General features: G+C 42.6%; 1 protein-coding gene across 5 annotated transcripts in view; it reads right to left on the bottom strand.

The window, feature by feature from the left end:
• PATJ (PATJ crumbs cell polarity complex component) overlaps positions 1–24,874 on the bottom strand; it is a 396,968-nt gene that overhangs the window by 27,106 nt on the left and 344,988 nt on the right. For all 5 annotated transcript variants that reach the window (XM_031669412.1, XM_031669417.1, XM_031669416.1 and 2 more), the window contains 7 exons: positions 21,414–21,607; positions 18,632–18,779; positions 18,094–18,180; positions 13,997–14,111; positions 12,266–12,303; positions 7,283–7,405; positions 6,431–6,535 (listed from right to left, as the gene is read on the bottom strand). In XM_031669412.1, the coding sequence (XP_031525272.1) occupies positions 6,431–6,535; positions 7,283–7,405; positions 12,266–12,303; positions 13,997–14,111; positions 18,094–18,180; positions 18,632–18,779; positions 21,414–21,607 (810 nt within the window). The remainder of the gene's footprint in view (positions 1–6,430; positions 6,536–7,282; positions 7,406–12,265; positions 12,304–13,996; positions 14,112–18,093; positions 18,181–18,631; positions 18,780–21,413; positions 21,608–24,874) is intronic.

The raw sequence follows: 24,874 nt of genomic DNA, 5'->3' as shown, positions 1-24,874 counted from the left end.
CTGGCTTAAGCATTAGTTGACTTTTTATTTGCAAACCTTGTAGACTACTTTTCTTACCCCTGGCTGCATGTTAGAATCAACCAAGAAATTTTAAAATCCTCTGATGTCCATGCCATATCCCAGAAAAATTATATCTGAATCTCTGGGGTGGGGCCCAGGAACAGGTATTAAAATCAGTGATTTTATTATGCAACTAAGGTAAAGACCTAATCGCAGATCATTCCTTTAATGATGCTCACACAGGCCACGACATGCCTGCTCTGCACCCTCAATGACACACCTTTTCCATTCCCAACCCTGGGTAAGCCATCCATCTTCCTCCCCTACTTGAATTTTTCTGGACTAAATTGGTAACTGTGCTGATTTGTTCCCTATTAGTTCATGTCCTTCAGCTTGATTGGAATGACTCAGCAACTCCATGTGAGCAGCACTGACGAGGTATCTGCTCTGGGCGAGGCCCTGCGCCCGAGGCACAGACACAGATTCCTCCGGCTTTGGAGAACAATGGTCTGGAAGGACATCAACACCCAGGCACTCCCTACTCTTGGATGGAGAGTTTCTAAACAAAGGATTTTCCAAAATTTATAAAGAAAAGAGGCCGGGCGTGGTGGATCACACCAGTAATCCCAGTACTTTGGGAGGCGGAGGTGGGCGGATCACATAAGGTCTGGAGTTCAAGACTGGCCTGACCAACATGATGAAACTCTATCTCTTCTAAGAATACAAAATTAGCCAGGCATAGTGGCACATGCCTGTAATCCCAGCTACTCGGGGGGCTAAGGCAGGAGAATCGCTTGAACCTGGGAGGTGGAAGTTGCAGTGAGCCAAGATCACACCATTGCACTCTAGCCTGGGCAACAAGAGCAAAACTCCGTCTCAAACAAAAAGAAAAAAAGAAAAAAGAAAAGAAGAGAGGGCTGGCTGTGATGGCTCACGCCTGTAATCCCAGCACTTTGGAAGGCTGAGGTGGGACAATCTCTAGAGCCTAGGAGTTAGAGGCCAGCATGGGCAATATAACGAGACCTTGTCTCTCTAAAAAAAAAAAAAAAGATGTGAGTAGGGTGAGAAGGGCGTTTCAGATGAAGAGAATAATGTGGGGAGACCTATATTCATCCCTAAATAATGCCCTACTCCACTGGGTCTGAGGCATGGGATCTGAATTAGCAGCATCACCAATACCTAGGAGCTTGTTAGAAGAAATGCAAAACTGGCTGGGCACAGTGGCTCATGCCTGTAATCTCAGCACTTTGGGAGGCCAAGGCAGGCGGATCACCTGAGGTCAGGAGTTTAAGACCAGCGTGCCAACATGGTGAAACCCTGTCTTTACTAAAATACAAAAATTAGCCGGGCATGGTGGTGGGTGCCTGTGGTCCCAGCTGCTTGGGAGGCTGAGGCAGGAGAATCGCTTGAACCCAGGAGGTGGAGGTTCAGTGGAGCTGAGATTGTGCCACTGCACTCCAGCCTGGGCTTCAGAGTGCAACTCTGTCTCAAAAATAAATAAATAAATAAATAAATGCAAATTCTTGAATCCCATGCCACTCCTGCAAAATCAGAAATGCTGGGGGAGCCCTCCAGGTGTTCCTGGAGCGTGCTAAAGTTTGAGAAGCACCATTCTACTCAATTCCATTTAGCTGCTTTTCAAACGGACCTATATTCTTGGTTCTTTTTTTTTTTTTTTTTTTTTTTTGAGACGGAGTCTCGCTCTGTCACCCAGGCTGGAGTGCAGTGGCCGGATCTCAGCTCACTGCAAGCTCCACCTCCCGGGTTTACGCCATTCTCCTGCCTCAGCCTCCCGAGTAGCTGGGACTACAGGTGCGTGCCACCATACTCGGCTAATTTTTGTATTTTCAGTAGAGATGGGATTTCACCATGTTGGCCAGGCTGGTCTCAAACTCCTGACCTCAAGTGATCCACCTGCCTTGGCCTCCCAAAGTGGTGGGATTACAGGCATGAGCTACCATGCCTGTCCATATTCTTTTTTTTCTAAATATCTCTTTGTGTGTACATAATAAAAAATTAAATAGTACAGCACATAATAAAAAAATTCAACACTTGCCCTCCCTAGAAGCACACTGAACTTTTCTCTTTTTAATTCTAAAGAATAAGCTAAGTAATATTCTTATATGCCTATTTTGAAATGTACTATCTTGGTGTCCATCGACTCCGTACTCTAAGAGATGAAAATTTAGCTAGCCAACTCTTCCACTTAACTGTTACATTATTTTTAAGTTCTACTTGTTTCCTATGTTTTAAAAATCTACTCAATCCTCTGTAGTTCTAATACTTTCCAACAACTTTTTATCTCAATTTAAAAAAAATCACACCTATTCACTTACGTCTTTTTTTTTTTTTTTTTTTTAATTTTGAGACAGGATCTCCCTCTGTCATCCAGGCTGGAGGCACGATCTTGGCTCACTGCAACCTCTGCCCCCCGGGTTCAAGCAGTCCTCCCACCCCAGCCTCACCAGTAGCTGGGACTACAAGTGCATGCCACTATGTATGACTAATTTTTGTATTTTTTTTGGTACAGATGGGGTCTCACCATGTTGTCCAAGCTGGTCTCAAACTTCTGGGCTCAAGTGCTCTGCCAGCCTCGACCTCCCAAAGTGCTGGGATTATGGGTGTGAGTCACGCGCCTGGCCCATTTATATAATTTTAAAAGTCAAAATGATTCTATAGTATTTAATGAAAGAGTCCTTGCTCCTTTACCCCCATTACAGATTCTTACTCCCTAAAAGCAACTACTTTCAACGGTTTCTCCTAGTATTTGCTTCCATGTTCACGTTGCCCAGGCCAGAATGCAGTGGCGAGATCTCGGCTCACTACAACCTCTAACCCTGGGGTTCAAGTGATTCTCCCGCCTCAGCCTCCTGAGTAGCCAGGATTACAGAGGTGTACCACCACGACCGGCTACTTTTTTGTATTTTTAGTAGAGACAAGGTTTCTCTATGTTGGCCAGGCTGTGCTTCCATATTCTTAAATAACAGTTTTACTTCTACTTCTTGATTTTAAAATTTTTGATATCTAATTACTTCTTATTGTGGAAGATAAAGATTTAACTCACATTTTCCTTCTACCAAAACACCACAAATCCCCATGCTACTAATAATTCATGCAGCCAGGCGTGGTGGCTCATGCCTGTAATTCCAGCACTTTGGGAGGCCAAGGCAGGCAGATCACTTGAGGTCCGGAGTTTGAGACCAGCCTGGCCAGCATGGTAAAATCCCATCTCTACTGAAAATACAAAATTAGCCAGGCATGGTGGTGCATGCCTGTAGTCCCAGCTACTTGGGAGGCTAAGGCAGGAGACTTGCTTGAACCCGGGAGATGGAGGTTGCACTGCACTCCAGCCTGGACAACAGAGTGAGACTCTGTCTCAAAAAAATAAAATAATAATAATTCATTCATACTAATGTTTGGTTATATTGGCTTTTATTATTATGACATTATAGTTACATAATGTTATTATTTACTTATTTAGAGCTGGGCAACAGAGTGACTATGAGTGCATTGCTGAGTGCGGTGCTATGATCATAGCTCACTGCAGCCTCAAACTCTTCTGCTCAAGTGATCTTCCTGCCTCAGCCTCCGAGCAGCTAGTTTCTATGTGCTTTTTTTTTTTGAGACGGAGTCTGACTCTTGTTGCCCATGCTGGGGTGCAATGGGGTGATCTTGGCTCACTGCAACCTCTGCCTTCCGGGTTCAAGCGATTCTCCTGCCTCAGCCTCCTGAGTAGCTGGGATTACAAGCATGTGCTACCACACCCGGCTAATTGTGTCTTCTTATTTATTTGTGAGGAAGACAGAGCTGAACAAATTATATCAATATGTGCAAATATCAATACAAGATTTTGCTAAGGGAGAGCCTTTTTTTCTGGTCAGTTACATTTGAAGTAGGCTCCTCGTAAGGTCTTTGTAATTCAAGGTCCTGGGCTCCACACTGAAGAGCTGCACCGTACTGCCTCTAGGGGTCAGCATAACGCGAAGGATGAGCAAGCACAGCCACCCATTTCAGAAAGCAAAGATTTGTGGGGTGGAGGAAGGAATGCAGGTAACTATGCAGGTTTCCACTGAAAGGGAGGATGAGGAGTTGAGGGGAAGCAGATTCTATGCCCAGTCCACACACTGTTTTGATTTGTGTTCAATAGACGATCAGGGACCCAAATAATTTAATAATATTTGGCCTATCACATAAACTCCCTTGAAATTAGTGACAGGATTTTCTTTTCTTTTCCTTTACAATTTTAACTTAAAGACCAGTGTGATAGTAAACTGACAGGATTTTCTTTTTCTTTTTTTTTTTTTTGAGACAGAGTCTCGCTCTGTCGCCCAGGCTGGAGTGCAGTGGCCAGATCTCAGCTCACTGCAAGCTCCGCCTCCCGGGTTCACGCCATTCTCCTGCCTCAGCCTCCCGAGTAGCTGGGACTACAGGCGCCCGGCACCTCGCCCGGCTAGTTTTTTGTATTTTTTTAGTAGAGACGGGGTTTCACCGTGTTAGCCAGGATGGTCTCGATCTCCTGACCTCGTGATCCACCCGTCTCGGCCTCCCAAAGTGCTGGGATTACAGGCTTGAGCCACCGCGCCTGGCCAGGATTTTCATTATACTCCTCATACATACTGAAAGCCACTTACTTTTTAAAATTTTACTTTATTTTATTATCATTATTATTATACTTTAAGTTTTAGGGTACATGTGCACAACGTGCAGGTTTGTTACATATGTATACATCAGTCACTTACTTTTTAAATGTCTGTTTTGACACTTTGGACTTAGACCACAGATATTAAACACCACGAATTGCTTGTCCCAAATGTAATGGTTTTTCTTTTTTTCTAATTTTTATTTATTATTATTAAATATCTATCTATATTTTTTTTTTGTAGAGATGGGTATCATACCACATTGCCCAGGCTGGTCTCAAAAATCCCAGGCTCAAGCAATTCTCCTGCCTTGGCCTCCCAAAGTGTTGGGATTACAGGTGTGAGCCACTGTGCCCAGCTATGTAATGGTTTTTCAATTCGAACTTCCTATATATTTTTTATTTATTTTGAGCCAGGGTCTCACTCTGCTGCCCAGGCAGGAATGCAGTGGCACAATCATGGCTCACTGTAGCCTCCAACTCTTAGGCTCAAGCCATCCACCTACTTCAGTCTCTTGAGTAGCTAGGACTACAGACACACACCACCACGCCAGGCTAACTTCTTTATTTTAATTTTTTTTAGAGATGGGGTCTTGCTATGACCTAGGCTGGTCTTGAACTGCTGGCCTCAAGTGATCCACCTGCTTCAGCCTCCCAAAGTGCTGGGACTATAGTTGTGAGCCACTGCACTCAGCCCAAATTTCTTATTTTAAGGCTAGAATGATGAGTGGCTGGCTGGCCCTCTCTCTAAGGTAGTAAACGGTGGGCTTTATTCTTTTTATCTATAAACTATTTTATTTTATTTTTGAGACAGTCTCACTCTGTTATCCAGGCTGGAGTACAGTGGAGTAATCTCGGCTCACTGCAACCTCCTTCTCCCGGGTTCAAGTCATTCTCCTGCCTCAGCCTCCAGAGTAGCTGGGATTACAGGCACCCATCACCACCCCTGGCTAATTTTTGTATTTTAATAGAGACGAGGTTTCACCATGTTGTCCAGGCTGCTCTTGAACTCCTGACCTCATATGATCCACCTGCCTCAGCCTCCCAAAATGCCAGGATTCCAGGTATAGGCCGCCGCGCCTGGCTACCTATAAACCATTTTATATTACCTCTGCAGAAGTGTGGTAAGCATACATTTCTGGGGAAACTCATTAATGAAACTCACTGCCATTATGCTGCCTCTCAGTCACTGCATGGTGTCAATCTCAGAGACATTTGAAAGGCTAAAATATAAGCAGGGGTAATTAACAGCACACTTTGCTTTTATATCTTGGTATATTTCCTCGTGTCTCGGAACAATACTGCTGGGGACCACAGCTGATTTTCTGCCTTGGTTGATGACTGCTATGCAGTGAGAATTTAACAGTGTTGGCAATCTATGCTACAAGAAAAAGAGCATTGTATTTTTCCTCTTCGTTTAAGGGGAAAAGAAGAAACAGCACTTGGGCAGTTCAGTAACAGTCTTTGGGCATAAGAAAAGAAATCATTTCTTATTCCTTACAAACTGATTTACAAAAGAACACTGGAAGCTAAAAGCCGTGTTGATTTATCATGTGAAGCAGAGAGTAATTTTTCTCCCCTTGTTATGCTTTCATATAATCATGCTCACTGCCTGTATGGGTGGCATTAAAGAATTTTTGAATAAAAATAATAATTTCTTGCTTTCAACCTTCATAATTCACATCAGCAAGCACCCTGCTGGGTGGCGATGCCTACTGCCAGTGACGCTCAATCTTTTTTGCGTGCCACTTATCTGCCTCGCACAGCTGCGTGCTCCATTGATCGCAATACCTGCAGGATAATGCGCCCGAAGGCGTTCTTCAGCAGATTAACCACATCCGCGTGAGACAGCCCATCCAAAGGTTGCCCGTTAATGCTGACAATCCGATCCCCAACCTGGAAGCACAAAAGTGACAGAAAATCACTATCATTAAGAAAAATTAAATTTGAGAAGAATGCTTAAAATTCTTTGCAAGTCCTATTTCCCATTGGTGGCTATTGTGAGGATTCTGCGTTACTACTGTGTATACATGTTCAAGAAGCATGAGGAATTTTTTTGGCTTTCCCCAAATACAGACAAATAAGAGCAACAAGAAGGGGGTCAGATTTGATTATTAAAAAGCACAGTAGGCCACTTTTGTATTTTGGTAATGGTGGTGTTTCATACATCCATTGCCAGTAATAGCGAGGTGTACACATTAACTGTTCAATAAAGTTCTAATGAGGAAGCCAAATATTTTCTGCTTTATTTTTCTACTGAAATTAAGATTAAGGGGCAACAAGGGGGAGAAATCATAAAAATGGTGATTCTTTTGATTGAGGGAAGACTCTAAGGTCAAATGTCTCTCAGTTGAGAGCTGAGTTTGGGTGAAATGAGGTACTTAAAAGGGTAAAGGAGGGTTTGCAAAGGGGCTGCAATTTCTTCTTTTATTGAGAAGCTTTGATACAAATAATAATATTTTTACGTGCCTGGGGACCTAATGAATTTCTAAAGGTATAAAGCTTCTTTAATGCATCTTGCCCTCAGCCTGGGTCTCTGATGGCTATTGGAATTCCTGTTTTAAACAAGGCGCCCAGGGCTGCAACTTCCTCTCCCACCCCACCACATGCTGTTAGCCCTTCAACCAGTTATCTTTTGTTTACTTTAAGCTTCTGTGTCCGTGCAGCCACTCCACTGGCCTGAATCATGGCAATAAATATAGGGATATCTCCTAAGGGACTTCCTCTTCCTCCAGCAATACTGATTCCAAGGGCATCACTGAGCTCCTAAAAAAGAAAGAAAACATAATGCTTATATTTTTAATAAAGAGCCACAAACTGACTATCCCCAGATAGCTGTTGAACAAAATCCCTCCATGAGGTAGGAGGCCAAGATAACACAGGAGTTAAATGTGGAGACTTCGGAGTAGACAGCTCTAGCTCTTTTTTTTTTTTTTTTGAACAAAGTTTCGCTCTTGTTGTCCAGACTGGAGTGCAATGGCACGATCTCAGGTCACTGCAACTTCTGCCTTCCAGGTTCAAGCAATTTTCCTGCCTCAGTCTCCTGAGTAGCTAGGATTACAGGTGCACGCCATCACGCTTGGCTAATTTTTTGTATTTTTAGTAGAGACAGGGCTTCACCATGTTGGCCCGGCTAGTCTTGAACTCCTGACCTCAGGTGATCCACCCGTCTTGGTCTCTTAGAGTGCTGGGATTACAGGTGTGAGCCACCGTGCCCAGCCCCAGCTCTAGCTCTTAATTAGTTGTGGGGTCTTGGGGGAAGTTACTTAACCTTGTGAAAATTGTCAGAATCAAATTGGAGTCACTTGTGTTAAAAAAAAAATCCTTACCAATAGAGCCAGGAAAGGCTATGAAGAAAGGGTTCTCAGGCTTGTATGTCTGATAACAAAAATTATCACAAAAGACTGCAAAAACCACAACCCTGCAGGAAGGACGTCACAACCTTACATAAAAAAAAGTTTCCACAAGTGCATTTGTCCGGCAAATGCCTGTCCAGCCTTGGGCTGTGTGTCACCCCTGTTATTAATCTTTGTAGCCAAGGATAATTATCTCAAAATAATTATATATTCCTCATTTTGTCCTCTAAAAACTTTTATTTTCCTTACCTGCCTGAATATGCACGTAGTCTACCATGGCCCGCATATTCCCATTCCTCAATAAACACCATTTTCTTTTAGAGAGCCTCTCTGTTTGTTATTTAGGCTGACTACCTCTTAAAGCCTCCATCTCTATATATAAAATGAGAAGAATACTACATACCTGACAGTGTTGGTCTGAGCATTAAATGAGATGGTATGGCACACTCATGGCCTACAGAAAAGGCTCAATAAAAGGCAATAGCAGGAGTAAATTAAACACACACACACACACACACGCGCACACACACAACGCCCTATGCAGCTGCTTAGTTTAGTGGCCAATTCTGATGCAGACTTGGCAAGTATATTCTCATATGGTGTTTATGATTAAACTGCCACACATACTATGCTCTTCTGGGTGTGAACAAACACATTTGGCTTTAAAAGACTGCGTTAAAACAAAGGATCTGAGAGGACACCCACTGTAGTGACAACAGTTTGAAGAGAGACATAAAATGTGGCTGAAAATGTTCCCCAAGATGGACTCTGGTGAAGAGACTTGGCTCTAGTCCAGTCTTTTCCCACATTAGTATCATAGGGTTAATATTTTTAAAATCACTAAAAGAACAAATGACAAGTCCCAGTTCTGGCATGGTAGCACAGACACGTGACAGCATCTCTCTCCTGCTGGTTACAATCAAGATGTCTAGTCAAAATGTAAAAAACAACTACCTGGAGCCTCTGAAACAAAAAGAAACCAAATAAAGTGTGGTGGGGAGTCAAAACTCGGAGAAACGACAGCAGCGAGGGGAAATTCCCAGTTTTATTTTTTTCCTGGCAGCTTTACCCTGAGGGCGATTCCCAGTCAAGGAGCTGGAAAGGTAGGCTGAATGCTAACATTCAGATAGAAATTCCATCCTTCTAGGCAGAAGAATCAGGAAAAAGAGGGAAAGAGAAGAAAAGCAGAGTAGAGGAAGCTGAAGAAAACGAATCCTCAGTTCTGTTTGTGAACCCACAGAACTCTCAGGCTACGTATGTGTGGGACAGACCCAAACCAGCATAGCAGAAGCTTAGAGGCTGAGTGCGGTGGCTCACTCCTGTAATCCCAGCACTTTGGGAGGCCGAGGTGGGTGGATCACTTGAGGTCAGGAGTTTGAGACCAGCCAGGCCAGCATGGTGAAACTCTGTCTCTAATGAAAATACAAAAAATTAGCTGGGCATGGTGGCATGCACCTGTAATCCCAATTACTTGGGAGGCTGAGGGAGGACAATGACTTGAACCTGGGAGGTGGAGGTTTCAGTGAGCCGAGATTGTACCAGTGCACTCCAGTCTGGGCAACAGAGCGAGACTCTCTCAGAAAAAAAAAGAAAGAAATTTCTGCTTGGCTCACGTGTGGTAGAATAGGGTAGGTAGGAGCAGGCTTTATTACAAAAGCCTGTAAAAACAAGTGGCTGAAATGACTAAGGAAATATAAAATAATATTATTTTTGAAATCTTAGGGGAGAAATGTATGCAATAATTTTTTGGCTTTGTTTAAATCCATCATGATGTTTCCTTAATTTATCCATAATTATCTATACTGTTGGTACATTTAGCTTCCCCATGATAGGAACATTTGAGTTGCTACTCTGGTGGAAAAATACTGGGAACAAATAAGGCAGATTTAGTCAAAGCTGTAGCTAATAACAACAGAGCCACTTCCTAGGCATTCCCGATGCACTAGGTACTATGCTAAAGATATTACATTCATTACCTCACTTAATCCACACAACAATATTTACCTTTGAGGTAAGTTAGTGTTATCACTCCCATTCTACAGACGCGAAAATTGAGGTTGAGGTTGACTTGCTAACTATTATAGAGCTAATGGCCTTTTTTTTTTTTTTTTTTTTTGAGACAGGGTTTTACTCTGTCGCCCAGGCTGGAGTGCCGTGGCATGATCACGGCTCACTGCAGCCTCAACCTCCTGAGCTCAAGTGATCCTCCCACTTCAGCCTCCCAAATAGACCACAGGCATGCACCACCATGCCTGACTAATTAAAAAAAAAATTATTTGTAGAGACAGAGTTTCCCCATATTGCCCAGGCTGGTCTCAAACTACTGGGTTCAGTGATCCTCCCACCTCGGCCTCCCACAATGCTGGGATTACAGGTATGAGCCACCACACCCAGCTGTACAGCTAATGTACAGGCTGAATTGTGTCCCCCTAAGAATCACATGCTGAAGCCCTAAGTACCAGGGCCTCAAAATGTGACTGTATTTGGAGATAGGGCCTTTAAAATGAGGCCAGGGTGAGCCCCAGTCCAATGTGACTGGTGTCCTTATAAGAAAAGATTAGGACATAGGAGAGACACCAGGGATGATGAGTGACACACAAAAAAGGCCACGTGAGGCTACAGCAAGAAAGCGGACATCTGCATTCCAAGGAGGGGGGCCTCAGGAAAAACCAAACGTGCAGACACCTTCATCTTGGATCTAGCCTTCAGAACTGTGAGAAAATAAATTCCCGTTGTTTAAGCCACCCAGTCTGGGGTGTTTTGTAACTGCAGATCTAGCAAACTAATGCAACTAATAAATGGTAGAATGCTCTCAAACAGAGGTATCATTAAATCTAGAGAAGTAAGCTCTGCTGGATATCACTTTACTGCAGTGGATTACCATGATTACAACAAGGTCGTTATTTGTTCTTGAACCCCTCATTTAGGTCAAAGTGAGCAAAATAAAAGTCTACTTTTGGCCGGGGCTGGTGGCTCATGCCTATAATCCCAGCACTTCAGAAGGCTGAGGAGGTTGGATCACTTGATGGCAGGAGTTCGAGACTAGCCAGGCCAACATGGAGAAACTGTGCCTCTACAGAAAATACAAAAATTAACCAGGCGTGGTGGTGCATGCCTGTAGTCTCAGCTACTTGGGAGACTGAGGCACGAAAATTGCTTGAACCCCGGAGGTGGAGGTTGCACTGAGCTGAGATCGCGCCACTGCATTCCAGCCTGGGCGACACAGTGACTCCATCTCAAAAAGAAAAAGAAAAAGAAAAAAAGAGTCTACTTTCATTAGATATCATCACAGAGGAGTCCGAAAATCAGGGTTCAACAAATTTATGAACTGAAATACATCTTATACAATCTTCTCAAAAGCGGAATTTAGCAACATGTATAAAAGTCTCTAATAACAAACTTGGCTTTTGACCCCGAAATTTCATTTCTAGGAATTAATCCTGAGGAAATTACTCATGATATGGGCAAAAATATAAAGATGTTTTACTATAAAAGATAGCAAAAATCGAGAAATATGCTAATTGTTCAATAATAGGAAACTGGTTAAGAAACTTATAGCATGTTTGGCTGGGTGCAGTGGCTCACTCCTGTAATCCCAGCACTCTGGGAGGCTCAGGCGGGCAGATCATGAGGTCAGGAGATCAAAATCATCCTGGCTAACACGGTGAAACCCTGTCTCTACTAAAAACACAAAAAATTAGCCAGGTGTGGTAGCAGGCGCCTGTAGTCCTAGCTACTCGGGAGACTGAGGCAGGAGAATGGTGTGAACCTGGGAGGCGAAGCTTGCAGTGAGCTGAGATCACGCCACTGCACTCCAGCCTGGGTGACAGAGCAAGACTCTGTCTCAAAAAAAAAAAAAAAAAAAAGAAAAGAAACTTATAGCACATTCATATGCTGGAGTACTATGAAATCAATAAAAATCATGCCACATGCTGTCAAAAAATACTCACTTAGTATGTGCCACATGATACCATTTTTGTTTTATAAAACTTTACATGTACAGGTTAAAAGACTAAGATTGAAAAAAAAAAATAAAACTTACAGGCACAGAATATAGTGGATGAGATTTGCCAAAAAATTCATAGAGGTCATCTCTGTGCTCTACTGTACTTTTCTAAGTCTATTTATTGATGTTATTTAGACCATATTTTTATCTCAGTAACTTGAAAGAGCACACTTACAATCCAATAAATTGTATTGGGGAAAATGTACATTTAATGCAAATCCAACACAAACCAGAAAAACATATATAGCAAAATGACTGACTTACCCTGTTTATCTCAACAGTCCTTGGTTCCATATCTGTGCCTATAAAGAAGCAACACAATTAACTTTTTAACATTAAAAAATAATATATTTAGGATATAATATTGTCCCATGAAAAATGGTTTCATTTTCTCGGTCTTTCAAGATAAGACACTAAAGCAAGCAGGTATTGTACACCCCTCCTCAGCATCCATACTGGTAGCCAAGTCACCAGGGGCCATGTCCTCTTTTTTTTTTCTTTTGAGACAAGTCTCGCTTTGTCACCCAGGCTGGAGTGCAGTGGCACCATCTCAGCTCACTGCAACCTCTGCCTCCCAGATACAAGCAATTCTCCTGCCTCTGCCTCCAAACAGCTGGGATTACAGGCGCCCGCCACCATGCCCAGCTAATTTTTGTATTTTTAGTAGAGACCCGGTTTCACCAAGTTGGCCAGGCTGGTCTCAAACTCTCAACCTCAAGTGACCCACCGTACCCAGCCTGCTGTGTCCTCTATTTTTAAGAAGTGCTCTCTGTCTGAGATTGATGTGGCCATAATCATTTGGTCTGACAAAAGTTGATGCGCTATATAGCAGCAGCTGCCTGGAACATGGTGAGTAAATGCTTGGAGGATTGAGTCATTTGTGTTTTGTTTTGTTTTTTTTAGATGGAGTCTCACTCTGTCACCCAGGCTGGAGTGCAGTGGTTCGATCTCAGCTCACTGCCATCTCTGCCTCTTGGGTTCAAGCGATTCTCCTGCCTCGGCCTCCCGAGTAGCTGCGATTACAGGCATGTGCCACCACGCCCGGCTAATTTTTGTATTTTTAGTAGAGGCGAGGTTTCTCCATGCTGGCCAGGCTGGTCTCGAACTCCTGACCTCAGGTGATCCGCCCGCCTTGGTCTCCCAAAGTGCTAGGACTACAGGCATGAGCCACCGCGTCCAGCAGAGTCATCTGTGTTTCATTGTACATTTTTTTCTACCTTAATCAAAGATAACCCTCCATTCAACAAAAGACTTAAAAGGACCTCTTGTCCCATCCTGTCCCCAAGGATATACACACTTTTTTTTCTTTTTAACTGGCCCAATTTTCCCATAGAAGGTATACACACTTCTCACCTTTCTTCAGTGACCTGTAATTTATTAATTTTCTCTTTGTAAATAATTTTACTTTATGATGCACTCCAGCTTTCTGCTTTTCTGTTTTTCAGGTGCTCTGTGTTGTGCCACTGAAGGAATTTTTTTTTTTTCCTTGAGACGGAGTGTTGCTCTGTCACCCAAGCTGGAGTGCAGTGGCACCATCTCGGCTCACTGCAACCTCTACCACCCACTCCAGGTTCAAGCAATTCTCCTGCCTCAGCCTCCCAAGTAGCTGGGACTACAGTCGTGTGCCACCACAACCAGCTAATTTTTTTGTATTAATAGAGACGGGGTTTCGCCATGTTGGCCAGGTTGGTCTCGAACTCCTGACCTCAGGTAATCTGCCTGCCATGGCCCTCCCAAAGTGCTGGGATTACAGGCATGAGCCACCGTGCCTGACCACCACTGAAGGAATCTCTACGGCTTTCTTACCTTCAGAACAGGCCTTTCAGAAAGCTCAGCTTATGCAGCCAAGCTCAAAAAATTAAAAAACATTTAAATTAAAGAGGACTTTTTAAAAACACACACACACACATACATACATACATATATATATATATATATATATATTTTAAATTTGGGTAACAGGATAGTTTTGCTGTGGGTGTGTCTGTGTAATACCTGAATTTTTCTGGGAAGGATCTGAAACTCTTTTTGTGCCAACCAGGTTTTGCAGGCCAGTGATGACAGGAGCGAAGGAGGGATGACAGCTGCTGTGTGCGCTCTGTTGACTGCCCTGAAAGAAAGACCCAGGGGTCACCTGTGTGCAGACACTGACTTGGCCCCCAAAATGCATACTTATCCATTAGTGTGCCAATTACTGATGTCACCATAACCATCTAACAGAAAATCATGAAGAGGCCGAGAAAGAAAACAAAAATCACCCACACTTATTCTCTTACTACCTCAACCCAATCCCATTTAGACATTTCCCCCATTGCTTTCTCCATTATATGTGCTTTTGTATATGGTTTCAATCACCAAGATGAAGAACATACAATCATTTCAGCTGTTCTTGCTCCACATAAAATCAAAACCATTTTCCTAGGTTGCCACATAGTGTTTATGTATATATAGTCAGCTAATGGGCACTATGTTTCATTTGGGGTTACAGTCAACCTTATTACCCAAAATGTATTTGGGTATTCCCTTATTACCTAAAATGTATTATGTATTTTGCTAAAACAAGTATAATAAGACCTTGATTAGCAGAAACCTGCCAAAATAGAACCCTCAATTGTGGGGAAAAAAGCACCAAATCTCAAGGGTTTTTAAAAAGGCTTGTTTTAGGGATATATAACATTTTTTCTCAAATATTTTCCTGGAATCTGTAATAATTTAGTCCAATCTGCTAGACCTCCATTACTTGTCCCTTTATTCATTTAAATGAATATGTGAGGTTAATACTGTGTAGTCTTTTAAGGCTAGTGGCTATTCAACAAAAATTGTATACATAGTGAAGAGCCTTCTTTATATAGACAACAGTATTGCAAATAATGAATAATTTTTTCTAATGAATTATTCTGCATCAAAACTTTAAGCTAAGCCTAAGATCACCGTTATCAGTTCATAAATTATAATTTGGTACATTTTCTTAACTCTCTGATGAAAATTTTGCTTAATATTTTAATTCCTAAAATATGAAAACCCTCAAATATATAGAAAAGCTGAATTATACAATAGACGTCCATATAAATGGCACCTACATTTCACAATTAGTATTTTGCTATGTTTCCTTTATCACATAGTTATTTATCTATTCATCACTCATCTATTTCTTTTTTTAAATTCATTTCAAAGTAAGTTGCAGATCTCAATATACTTCACAGTGGCTATATACATTTAAAAGAGTGTTTTTATATTTTTCCTTAAAGGATATGATTTAAATAAATGGTACTATAATAGATAACTACTCAGAACAGGAAGTGCAGCATATTATAACTTTTGCCTTTAAAAAATTTCAGAAAGATGTGTTTGCCAAGACCTTTATTGTATTGTATTATAATTTTTGAGGAGTCTCCCTCTGTCACCCAGGCTGGAGTGCACTGGCGCAGTTTCAGCTCACTGCAACCTCCGCCTCCCAGATTTAAGCGATTTTCCTGCCTCAGCCTCCCGAGTAGCTGGGATTACAGGAGCCCACCACCATGCCCAGCTAATCTTTAGTACAGACAGGGCTTCACCAGGCTCTTTGGCCAGGCTGGTCTTAAACTCTGGCCCTCAAGTGATCTGCCCACCTCGATCTCCCAAAGTGCTGGGATTACAGGTATGAGCCACCACGCCCGGCCCCAAGACATTTATAAAAGTACACTTTGCCTGGCTGTGTTGCCTTAGTTGACTGAGGAAAAGATCTCGCAAGAATTCCTTCCTCTGCAGGGTAAGGAAATTTCTTCCTGGTTTGTGGGGAAAGTCACTTTAAAAAAAGACGCTTGGTGGCCCCAAAGCTAGAAGTTATTTCTCTCTTAATGAACTCACTTTCTATAAATTAAGTCAACAGCTTATTCTCCTTAGTGCTCAAAAGAAGGCATTTATCTCCCTATTTTGTAACTATTCAGAAGGAAATCTGTGTTCCTACAAGATCCTGATTTTTAAAACAGGTCTGGATGTAAAAATGTTTGGCAATGGAATCTTGTTTTTGCCCACCAGGGTCAGTCTTCAACTCATCATGATGGGAAGACATTTCCTTTTCACAGTCGGCTACCAGCCTTCTTCTAATTAGCCAAATAGGGCAAACTCTTCTATCTCACCCATAATTTTAACCAAGGTGATGATATGTTTACTGTTTTCAAAAATTGAATTAAACTCCTACCCTCTGAAATTAAAATTCTGTGCAAGAAGAGTAGGGCAAAGCATTTGATACTTTGTCTCAGGTTTCTAAAATATGACAGCTCACATTCATATACCAGGTAAGTGATGATGATAGGTTTTTTTTTTTTTTTTTTTGATATTTAATGATGCAGCTTCTAAATTTGCTAGTTCTGTCTTTAAGTGTGAACTTAAAAATTACGAAGATGCACCTGGGCGCAATGGCTCATGCCTGTAATCCCAATACTTTGGGAGGCTGAGGTGGGTGGATCACCTGAGATCAGGAGTTTGAGACCAGCCTGACCATGATGTTTCGAAACCCTGTCTCTACTAAACGTACAAAAATTAGCCGGATGTGGTGGCGGGCACCTGTAGTCCCAGCTACTTGAGAGGCTGAGGCAGGAGACTCACTTGAACCCAGGAGGCAGAGATTACAGTAAGCCAAGATTGCACTGCACTCCAACCTGGGCAACAGAGTGAGACTCTGTCTCAAAAATAAATAAATAAATAATTATGAAGATGCTCACATACACTCCTCAAGAGGGACAGAAATCCAGTTCTATCTACTACCTTACCTATTGATCAGTCCAAACTTTTCTTAAATCACACAAACTCCTGTTACCTCTTTGTGCCTTTGTGTATGCTATTTTCCCTGTCTGAGATGCCTTTTCCTTCTTTTTGCCAAACTCCATCTGGACTGAGATTCAGTGGAAGCTCCTCTGGATAGCTTCATTCTTATTTTTCTGTATATAATAAGGCTTTAATGAAATCATTCAACAAAGATGAGTCTTCCATTAAGGAAGAATCCTGGCTAGACAACTGTTTTGTTTGTTGATAGAAGTCTGGCCAATATCATCACTAACTATTAACTCATGCAATCCTACAGCAGCACCATGTCTTAGATATTTGCTGCCCATTATGTAAGCCAGAAATGAAAAAAAAAAGGGTTTCAAACTTAATATGGTGTTTACTGGGTTTGACTGCTTTGAAGATTCCCTAAGATAAGCCAGCTAGTCTGTAAGCCTATCTGAACAATGGTATTTTCCTCACTCATTTTTTAACACCAGTGAGGAACAGGAGGCGGCTAATAGCTTTCCAGAAGTACCTGTGGGCTAACTGTAAGATCAGAGCATCTTCTGAACAAAGGCCTTGGAGAGGCTTCAGAAATAAGGCAACCAGGCAGGGGACCAAAAGTCATGCTTTTAACCTCAAAACTAAGGCGGCCTATCCATAACCCAGAGAGGAGACTAAGGGGTCGCATATCAGTTTCTATAGTCTCATTATGTACCACATGGGGCTAACCATACAGTCTACCATCTTGATTTTGTCAGCCATTACAATGAAAAAAATATAGTTAAATATACTTTGCTAAAAAAAAAATGGCACTTACATCAGCCTTGCAAATAAATATAAGATGTTTGCTAACCCACAAAATATCACCCACTAAGGCCTCCCTCCCACAGGAAAAAACCCCACACTTGGTTCTCCTAGGAATATGCCATTAATTGCCCTCAGCCATGTGTGAGTGGCTAGTCACAAGTTAACTTTACAGCAATATTTAATTGAATGAATAGAACAATGTTGTGCTAATGAGGGTCAAATTGCCACCAGATGTTGCCTTTTTTTTAAATAAACACAGCTGTGTACATGCGTGCACAGGCAACAAAAAACTAATAGTGAGAGAGAAAAGTGGTTCTAAGAAAACATTTGCAAGCAATAGAGAGAAAAATCGAGGGATTAATGAATTTCCATCCCGCCTTTCATTTTTATTTCAAACACATGAAAATTCACTAAACTTGGTGCTGTGAATATGCTGTACATTAGATATTATTTCCAAACAATCATTTATTAAATGGGGAGTTTTCTGCCAATGGGGGCAGAAGAGTGAGTCAGTCTGATGAGAAGCCATCGACAACCTGACTGTTCTGTGATGTCTTTCTTGCGGAGGTCCAGGAACCAGCTCGGAGTCTTCCAATCTCTAGCTGCACAAGCCCCTGTGCACACTTGGAAAGGCAAGAAAAGAACAGAAATGAAAAGTAGTAGCATTTACATTCTGAAATATCTTAACAGAGCCTCTTCCTGCAGCCATGAATTATAAAAGGGTAATGAAAGCAATAGGCATAGCCCTAGAGAGAGGAGGATGAATTCCGTGGCTCCTGGAGGGCCCATCTCATCAAAAGCATTTAGAGAACAGTCACGGATACTCAGAATGTTCACAAGTATGAAGAACTTGCTTGTGAAATCCCAAAGCAGGTTCCCTTTCATTCTGTTAGTCAACATAACAGAACTTTCTTTTAAAGCTATTCCTGCTCATTTAAAATAATCAGAGATTAAATTTCCAGTAAAAACTAGAGTTAGCATAAAGTCCAACCCATTTTATAATCAAGCTAGACTGAACAGTTCCCACTGGACTTCAGTTGTGCCAGCTGAGTAAAAAGCAGCCTAGCAACTCACCTTTAGGATGGTGGCCACTGTCTCCTGTGAGGCATTTCTCATGTCCTCCCCATTCACAGATAAGATCTGATCTCCCTGAATCAATCTCCCATCCAGGTCTGCGGCTCCGCCTTTCACGATGTCAGAAATAAACACTCCGCTTCCATTTCTGTTAATACCATACAGCAGTGCAGTATTGGCACAACCTAATATTTCCATCCATAATACGTGTGTATGTGACACGATACACACACATATACTCCTTTCTTCTTCCAGTTTTCTTTTCTTTTTTTTTTCTTTTTTTTTTTTTTTTTGAGACGGAGTCTCGCTCTGTCGCCCAGGCTGGAGTGCAGTGGCCGGATCTCAGCTCACTGCAAGCTCCGCCTCCCGGGTTCACACCATTCTCCTGCCTCAGCCTCCCGAGTAGCTGGGACTACAGGTGCCTGCCACCTCGCCCGGCTAATTTTTTGTATTTTTTAGTAGAGACGGGGTTTCACCGTGTTAGCCAGGATGGTCTCGTTCTCCTGACCTCGTGATCCGCCCGTCCCGGCCTCCCAAAGTGCTGGGATTACAGGCTTGAGCCACCACGCCCGGCCTAGTTTTATTTTCTTTTTGTTTCTTTCATACCTTGGCAATTCGTCTTTATCAGCACATGGAGCTTCCTCATTTTTTAAATGGCTACATACTATTCTATGATGTTTCATAATTTCACTTACCAGTAGCTTACTGATGGACATACAGGTTATTTCCATTCTTTAACTATTGCAAACAACAAGCAATGAATATCTGTAAGTATATCTTTAAGATAAAGTCGTAGTGATGGAATTGTTAGTCAAAGAAAATTGTGACTTTTGAGAATGATACATCCTTTACCATGCAAGTTTTTGTGCTAAGGAATGTAAATGCTCCTTACAAACTCAACCTGAAATACTGATGTTCACTAAAAGCAAAAAACATTACTCTAAATGAAACTGCACCAGGTATACATATGCGTCAAAACAAGAAAGCAAACTTCAGCACTGGCTCTGTCAGTTGCTCTGCATCCACATGTGCACTGATTTTTGTTTAGAAATGTAAGAGACTCAGCTTTTTTGGTTCGGTAATACATTTTTAGAGTGATGGTTTTATGGTGCTGAAGTAAAAAAAAAAAAAAATGAGATTATGACAGCACAATACTTGGCCCAAAATCAGTACTCAAAAATTGTAGCTAATATTTTTATTTTAATAACAGCTTGGACTGTTGAACAAAAGCAGTAGGCTAGTCACCAGAGGTCTGTGAGGGCATATAACGTAACATGCATAAAACCAACTTAATTTCTTCCTTAACAACATGGTCGATACACTTTAAGGCCATATTAGGATATTACCTGGAAATCCTATAGTCCTGTTGGGATAAACACATACTAGATACCTAAAAGCCAGTAAACCATGGAAGCCAGGCTTTGTTTCAAGCTATTACTTACCTTTCCAATTCACTGCAAGAGAAACTTAGTAATATCATCCTGGAACAAGCTACTGTTAAGCAGTATAGACTTCATTTTTCTTTATTTAAAAAACTGTTTTAGAGACAAGTCTTGCTGTGTTGCCAGACTGATCTTGAATTCCTCACCTCAAGTGATCCTCCCACCTCAGCCTCCCAAAGTGTTGGGATTACAGACGTGAGCCACTATGCCTGGCCTAGGCAACATGCATTTCTTTTTATTTATTATTTATTTATTTGTTTACTTTTGAGATGGAGTTTAGCTCTTGTTGCCCAGGCTGGAATGCAATGGCATGATCTCGGCTCACTGCAAACTCTGCCTCCTGGGTTCAAGCAATTCTCCTGCCTCAGCCTCCTGAGTAGCTAGGATTACAGGCACCTGCCACCACGCCTGGCTAATTTTTTTGTATTTTTTAGTAGAGATGGGGTTTCACCATATTGGTGAGGCTGGTCTTGAACTCCTGACCTCAAGTGATCCAACTACCTCGGCCTCCCAAAGTGCTGGGACTAGAGGCATGAGCCACTGCATCCGGCAGCAACATATATTTCAAAAGAGTAGCCTGGCCACTAGGATGTAGCTACCTACATTTTTGGTGCAAACTATTACTTTGGGGACATCTTTCTTTCTTTTTTCCTTTTCTTTTCTTTTCTTTTTTTTTAATCTACAGATGGGGTCTTGTTATGTTTCCTGAGAGGCTCAAGTGCAGTGGCTATTCACAGCCATGATCATAGCACACTATGGCCTCAAACTCCTGGCCTCAAGTGATCTTCCCACATAGCTGGGACAACAGGTACATGCCACTGTGCCCGGCAGGACATTTTTCTTAATAGAAAACTACTATCATGAAGAATTATGTTTATCTCTTAACTATGTCTACTCAACTAGTTTCAACATAGTATGAAATTAACAGTATGACACAAAGCAACGTTCCATGTTAATTTCCATGCTGAAGCAATGCTCTTGACCCAACACTGGATAAATCTCATTCTTGATACTAGGTATTTCTTGGGTATGGCTGCTTTAATTAACCTCTGCAAAACTCAGATCTTAGTAATTCCAAGTGAAAGAACCTTGCTAGCTGTTCTTACTCTGTACAGAAATATGACAGTCTGGGTTGATTGGGCTTGGAATTCTATATTGATATGACAATTTTTTTGGTAAGACCTTGCTCAGAAATATGACCCATGTTGTCAAATGTTCATAAATATCTCAGTTTTAGAAATCCCATCACTACTGTACATTAGGCTTTCTCTTTCAGCGTTCACAGGCATCAGAGCTCTGGATGAAAAAGGCAGATCCCGACTCGCACAGCATGTCTTTACCGTTTCCCAACAATGCTCAGGCCCAGGCCCCGGCCAGCTTTCTTCTGCAGATCCACAGGGAAAATCTCCAAGTTCTCCTCATCCCGGTAGTGTGCCTCATCTCTGTACACCACCAGCCGCACCTTCTGGGGGGTCTGCCTCAGGGCTGTGATGGCTTCTTCGTGGCTGGAGTTCCTCAGGTCAACCCCATTAACCTGGAACAATGGGCATCCTGAGCTGGGCTGCTGATGGCGAGGCCTCTGCCTGCTCTGTCTGCTGAATCTTCTTGATCTAACCAGTAAAGAATCTCTAGAAATTTCCAGCCAATCTCAAAGCAAACAGGTAGTGACCATGAGCAGTACGAGCTGCTTTGAATATAAAGGAGGTGGCCCTTAAAATATCCTACCCAACATGTGCACAGAGGGTGGATACACAATAATGCAGTTTTACATAGCTACAAACTTTACTGTGAAACCAGTGAAAGAGACAGGAGAGTGTGCATGCAGGGAATTAACTAGCTCACTTAATTGAGATCAAAGGGAAATAAATATTAGTGTTTAGTCAGCATTTTTATATTCAGTTTGCTGATTGGATTTGACATCTTCACTCTCATTTATTTACTTATTTTTTTAGATAGGGTCTTGCTCTGTTGCCCAGGCTGGAGTGCAGTGGCATGAACACTGCCTTACTGCAGCCCTGACTTCCCAGACTCAAGCAGTCCTTCAACCTCAGCCTCCTGAGTATCTGGGACTGCACGTGTGTGCCACCATGTCTAGATAATTTTTTAAATTCTGGAGAGATGAGGTCTTGCCATATTGCCCAGGCTGGCCTCAAACTCCTGGACTCAGGTGATCCTCCTGCCTCGGCCTTTCAAAGTGCTGGGATTACAGGCATGAGCCACCATGCCTGGCTGACATCTTCACTCTTATTTGCTCACATCACAACGACTTCATAACAGGCCCATAAGGAGATGAGGGAACAGTATTTCTAACAGCATCCAAGACCCCTTGAAGTCTTCTCATTGGAATCTAGTTCTCAGTGAGCACAGACAGGACCATGCGTTAGAAAGCAGTGTACCGGCTGGGCGCGGTGGCTCACGTCTGTACTCCCAGCACTTTGGGAGGCCGAGGCGGGTGGATCATGAGGTCAGGAGATCGAGACCATCCTGGCTAACACGGTGAAACTCCATCTCTACTAAAAACACAAAAAAATTAGCCAGGCGTGGTGGCGGGTGCCTGTAATCTCAGCTACTCGGGAGGCTGAGGCAGGAGAATGGCATGAACCTGGGAGGCAGAACTTGCAGTGAGCCGAGATATCATGCCACTGCACTCCAGCCTGGGTGACAGAGCAAGACTCCGTCTCAAAACAAAAAAAAAAAAAAAAGAAAAGGAAAAAAAAAAGAAAGCGGTGTACCAAAAAGAGCACTGAGTAAAGCCAAGTCATGTAACCTCTCTGAGCCTCTGTTTCCTTTTCTGTTAAATAGACATTATAGCCAAATTATTTATTCTTTAACTTAAATACTTCTGCAGTGCTTGTGTGCTACTCCTTTATGAATATTTACTCATTTAATCCTTATACTAACTCTCTGAGATAGATATTGTTACTATCACCATTCATAGAGGAGGAAACTGAGGCACATAGAGGTTTAAGGACTTGACCCAGGTTACACAGCTAGCAGGGGGAGGAGCCAAGACAGTCCTTCCACCCTCAGTTCCTATTCCATGCTGCCTCATCATTAACTCTTAGAATGGGTTACCGGAGATCCCCTGTCACAAAGAAAGTCAAATACTGACATTGGTTAGTAAATTTCATATGAGGGAGACATTGAGGAGCAGAGTAACCTTGGACTCAAAAGAAAGAAGTCAGGGGTGGTGATTCCCTCAAGGTTTCAGCTAGGAGAAGAGTTAAACGAGGGGAAGGATTAGTCCAGCCCACCAGGCAGATGGTAGAGTGCTTGTGTTCCCCCAAGATGTCAGTTCCATTCCTTATTCTGGTCCAGGCCTGTGTGCTACTGGAAGGTCAAGCCAGCCTCTGAACCTTTGTTCCTTTATCTGTACAATGAAGCAATGGTTTAAGGCTTTTTCTTTTATTCTTTTGAGATGGGGTGTTACTCTGTCACCCAGGCCGGAGTACAGTGGCGCGATCCTGGCTCACTGCAGCCTCTGCCTTCCAGGTTCAAGCGATTCTCTTGCCTCAGTCTCCCGAGTAGCTGGGATTACAGGTGTCTGCCACCACGCCTGGCTAACTTTTATATTTTTAGTAGAGACAGGGTTTCACCATATTGGCCAGGCTGGTCTTGAACTCTTGACCTCAGGTGATCTGCCAGCCTCGGCCTCCCAAAGTGCTGGGATTACAGGTGTGAGCCACCGCACCCAGCCCCTAAGGGTTTTTTAATTCTGACATTCTAAAGACTAAGGACCAGTGGCATAAAGAATGGTTACGGGGAAAGGAGAAAGGAAGAATGAACCCTTCTTGGAGAAGGTGACTTTTGAATTGTCATTTGAAGCTGATTCTGTGAGCCAAGAAAATGTTTAAATGCCTAATTTCCAAGCTGCTGTTTATTTTCTTTCTTTTTTTTTTTTTGAGACGGAGTCTCGCTCTGTTGCCCAGGCTTGAGTGCAGTGGCCAGATCTCAGCTCACTGCAAGCTCCGCCAACACCATTCTCCTGCCTCAGCCTCCCGAGTGGCTGGGACTACAGACGCCCGCCACCTCGCCCGGCTAGTTTTTTTTGTATTTTTTAGTAGAGACGGGGTTTCACCGAGTTAGCCAGGATGGTCTCGATCTCCTGACCTCATGATCTGCCCGTCTCAGTCTCCCAAAGTGCTGGGATTACAGGCTTGAGCCACTGCCCCCAGCCTGCTGTTTATTTTCTAGTATATCTTGGTGGCTTGTGTGTTCACGTAGATGAGCTACATCCAGAATAACAGTGGTAAAGAACATGGGTTTTGGGCCAGGCACGGTGGCTCACGCCTGTAATCCCAGCACTTTGGGAGAGCGAGGCGAGTGGATCACGAGGTCAGGAGTTCAAGACCAGCCTGGCCAACATAGTGAAACCCCATCTCTACTAAAAAAACAAAAAATTAGCCAGGCGTGGTGGCAGGCACCTGTAATTCCAGCTACTTGGGAGGTTGAGGCAGGAGAATTGTTTGAACCTGGGAGGCGGAGGTTGCAGTGAGCATAGATTGTGCCGTTACACTCCAGCCTGGGCAACGGAGCAAAATTCTGTCTCAAGAAAAAAAAAAAGAACATGGGTTTTGGATATGGATGCACTTCGGTTTGAGTGCTGATTCCAATTTCCTGGCTATATGAAATCCTGTGTAAATTACTTAAACCAAACTTTTGCCGTGTCATCTATGAATTGGAGATAATAATATTTACTTAGTGTTGTGAAGATTAATTGAAATAAACCCTGTAAATCATTTGGCACAGGGCTTGGCACACAGTTTTGTCCAGTGTAAGTTAGAAGTTGGTATTTTACAAG

This window comes from Papio anubis, chromosome 1, assembly GCF_008728515.1.
Source record: "Papio anubis isolate 15944 chromosome 1, Panubis1.0, whole genome shotgun sequence".
Taxonomy (NCBI): domain Eukaryota; kingdom Metazoa; phylum Chordata; class Mammalia; order Primates; family Cercopithecidae; genus Papio; species Papio anubis.
The sequence above is the reverse complement of the archived record's forward strand: the minus strand, read 5'-3'. Positions and strand labels throughout refer to the sequence as shown.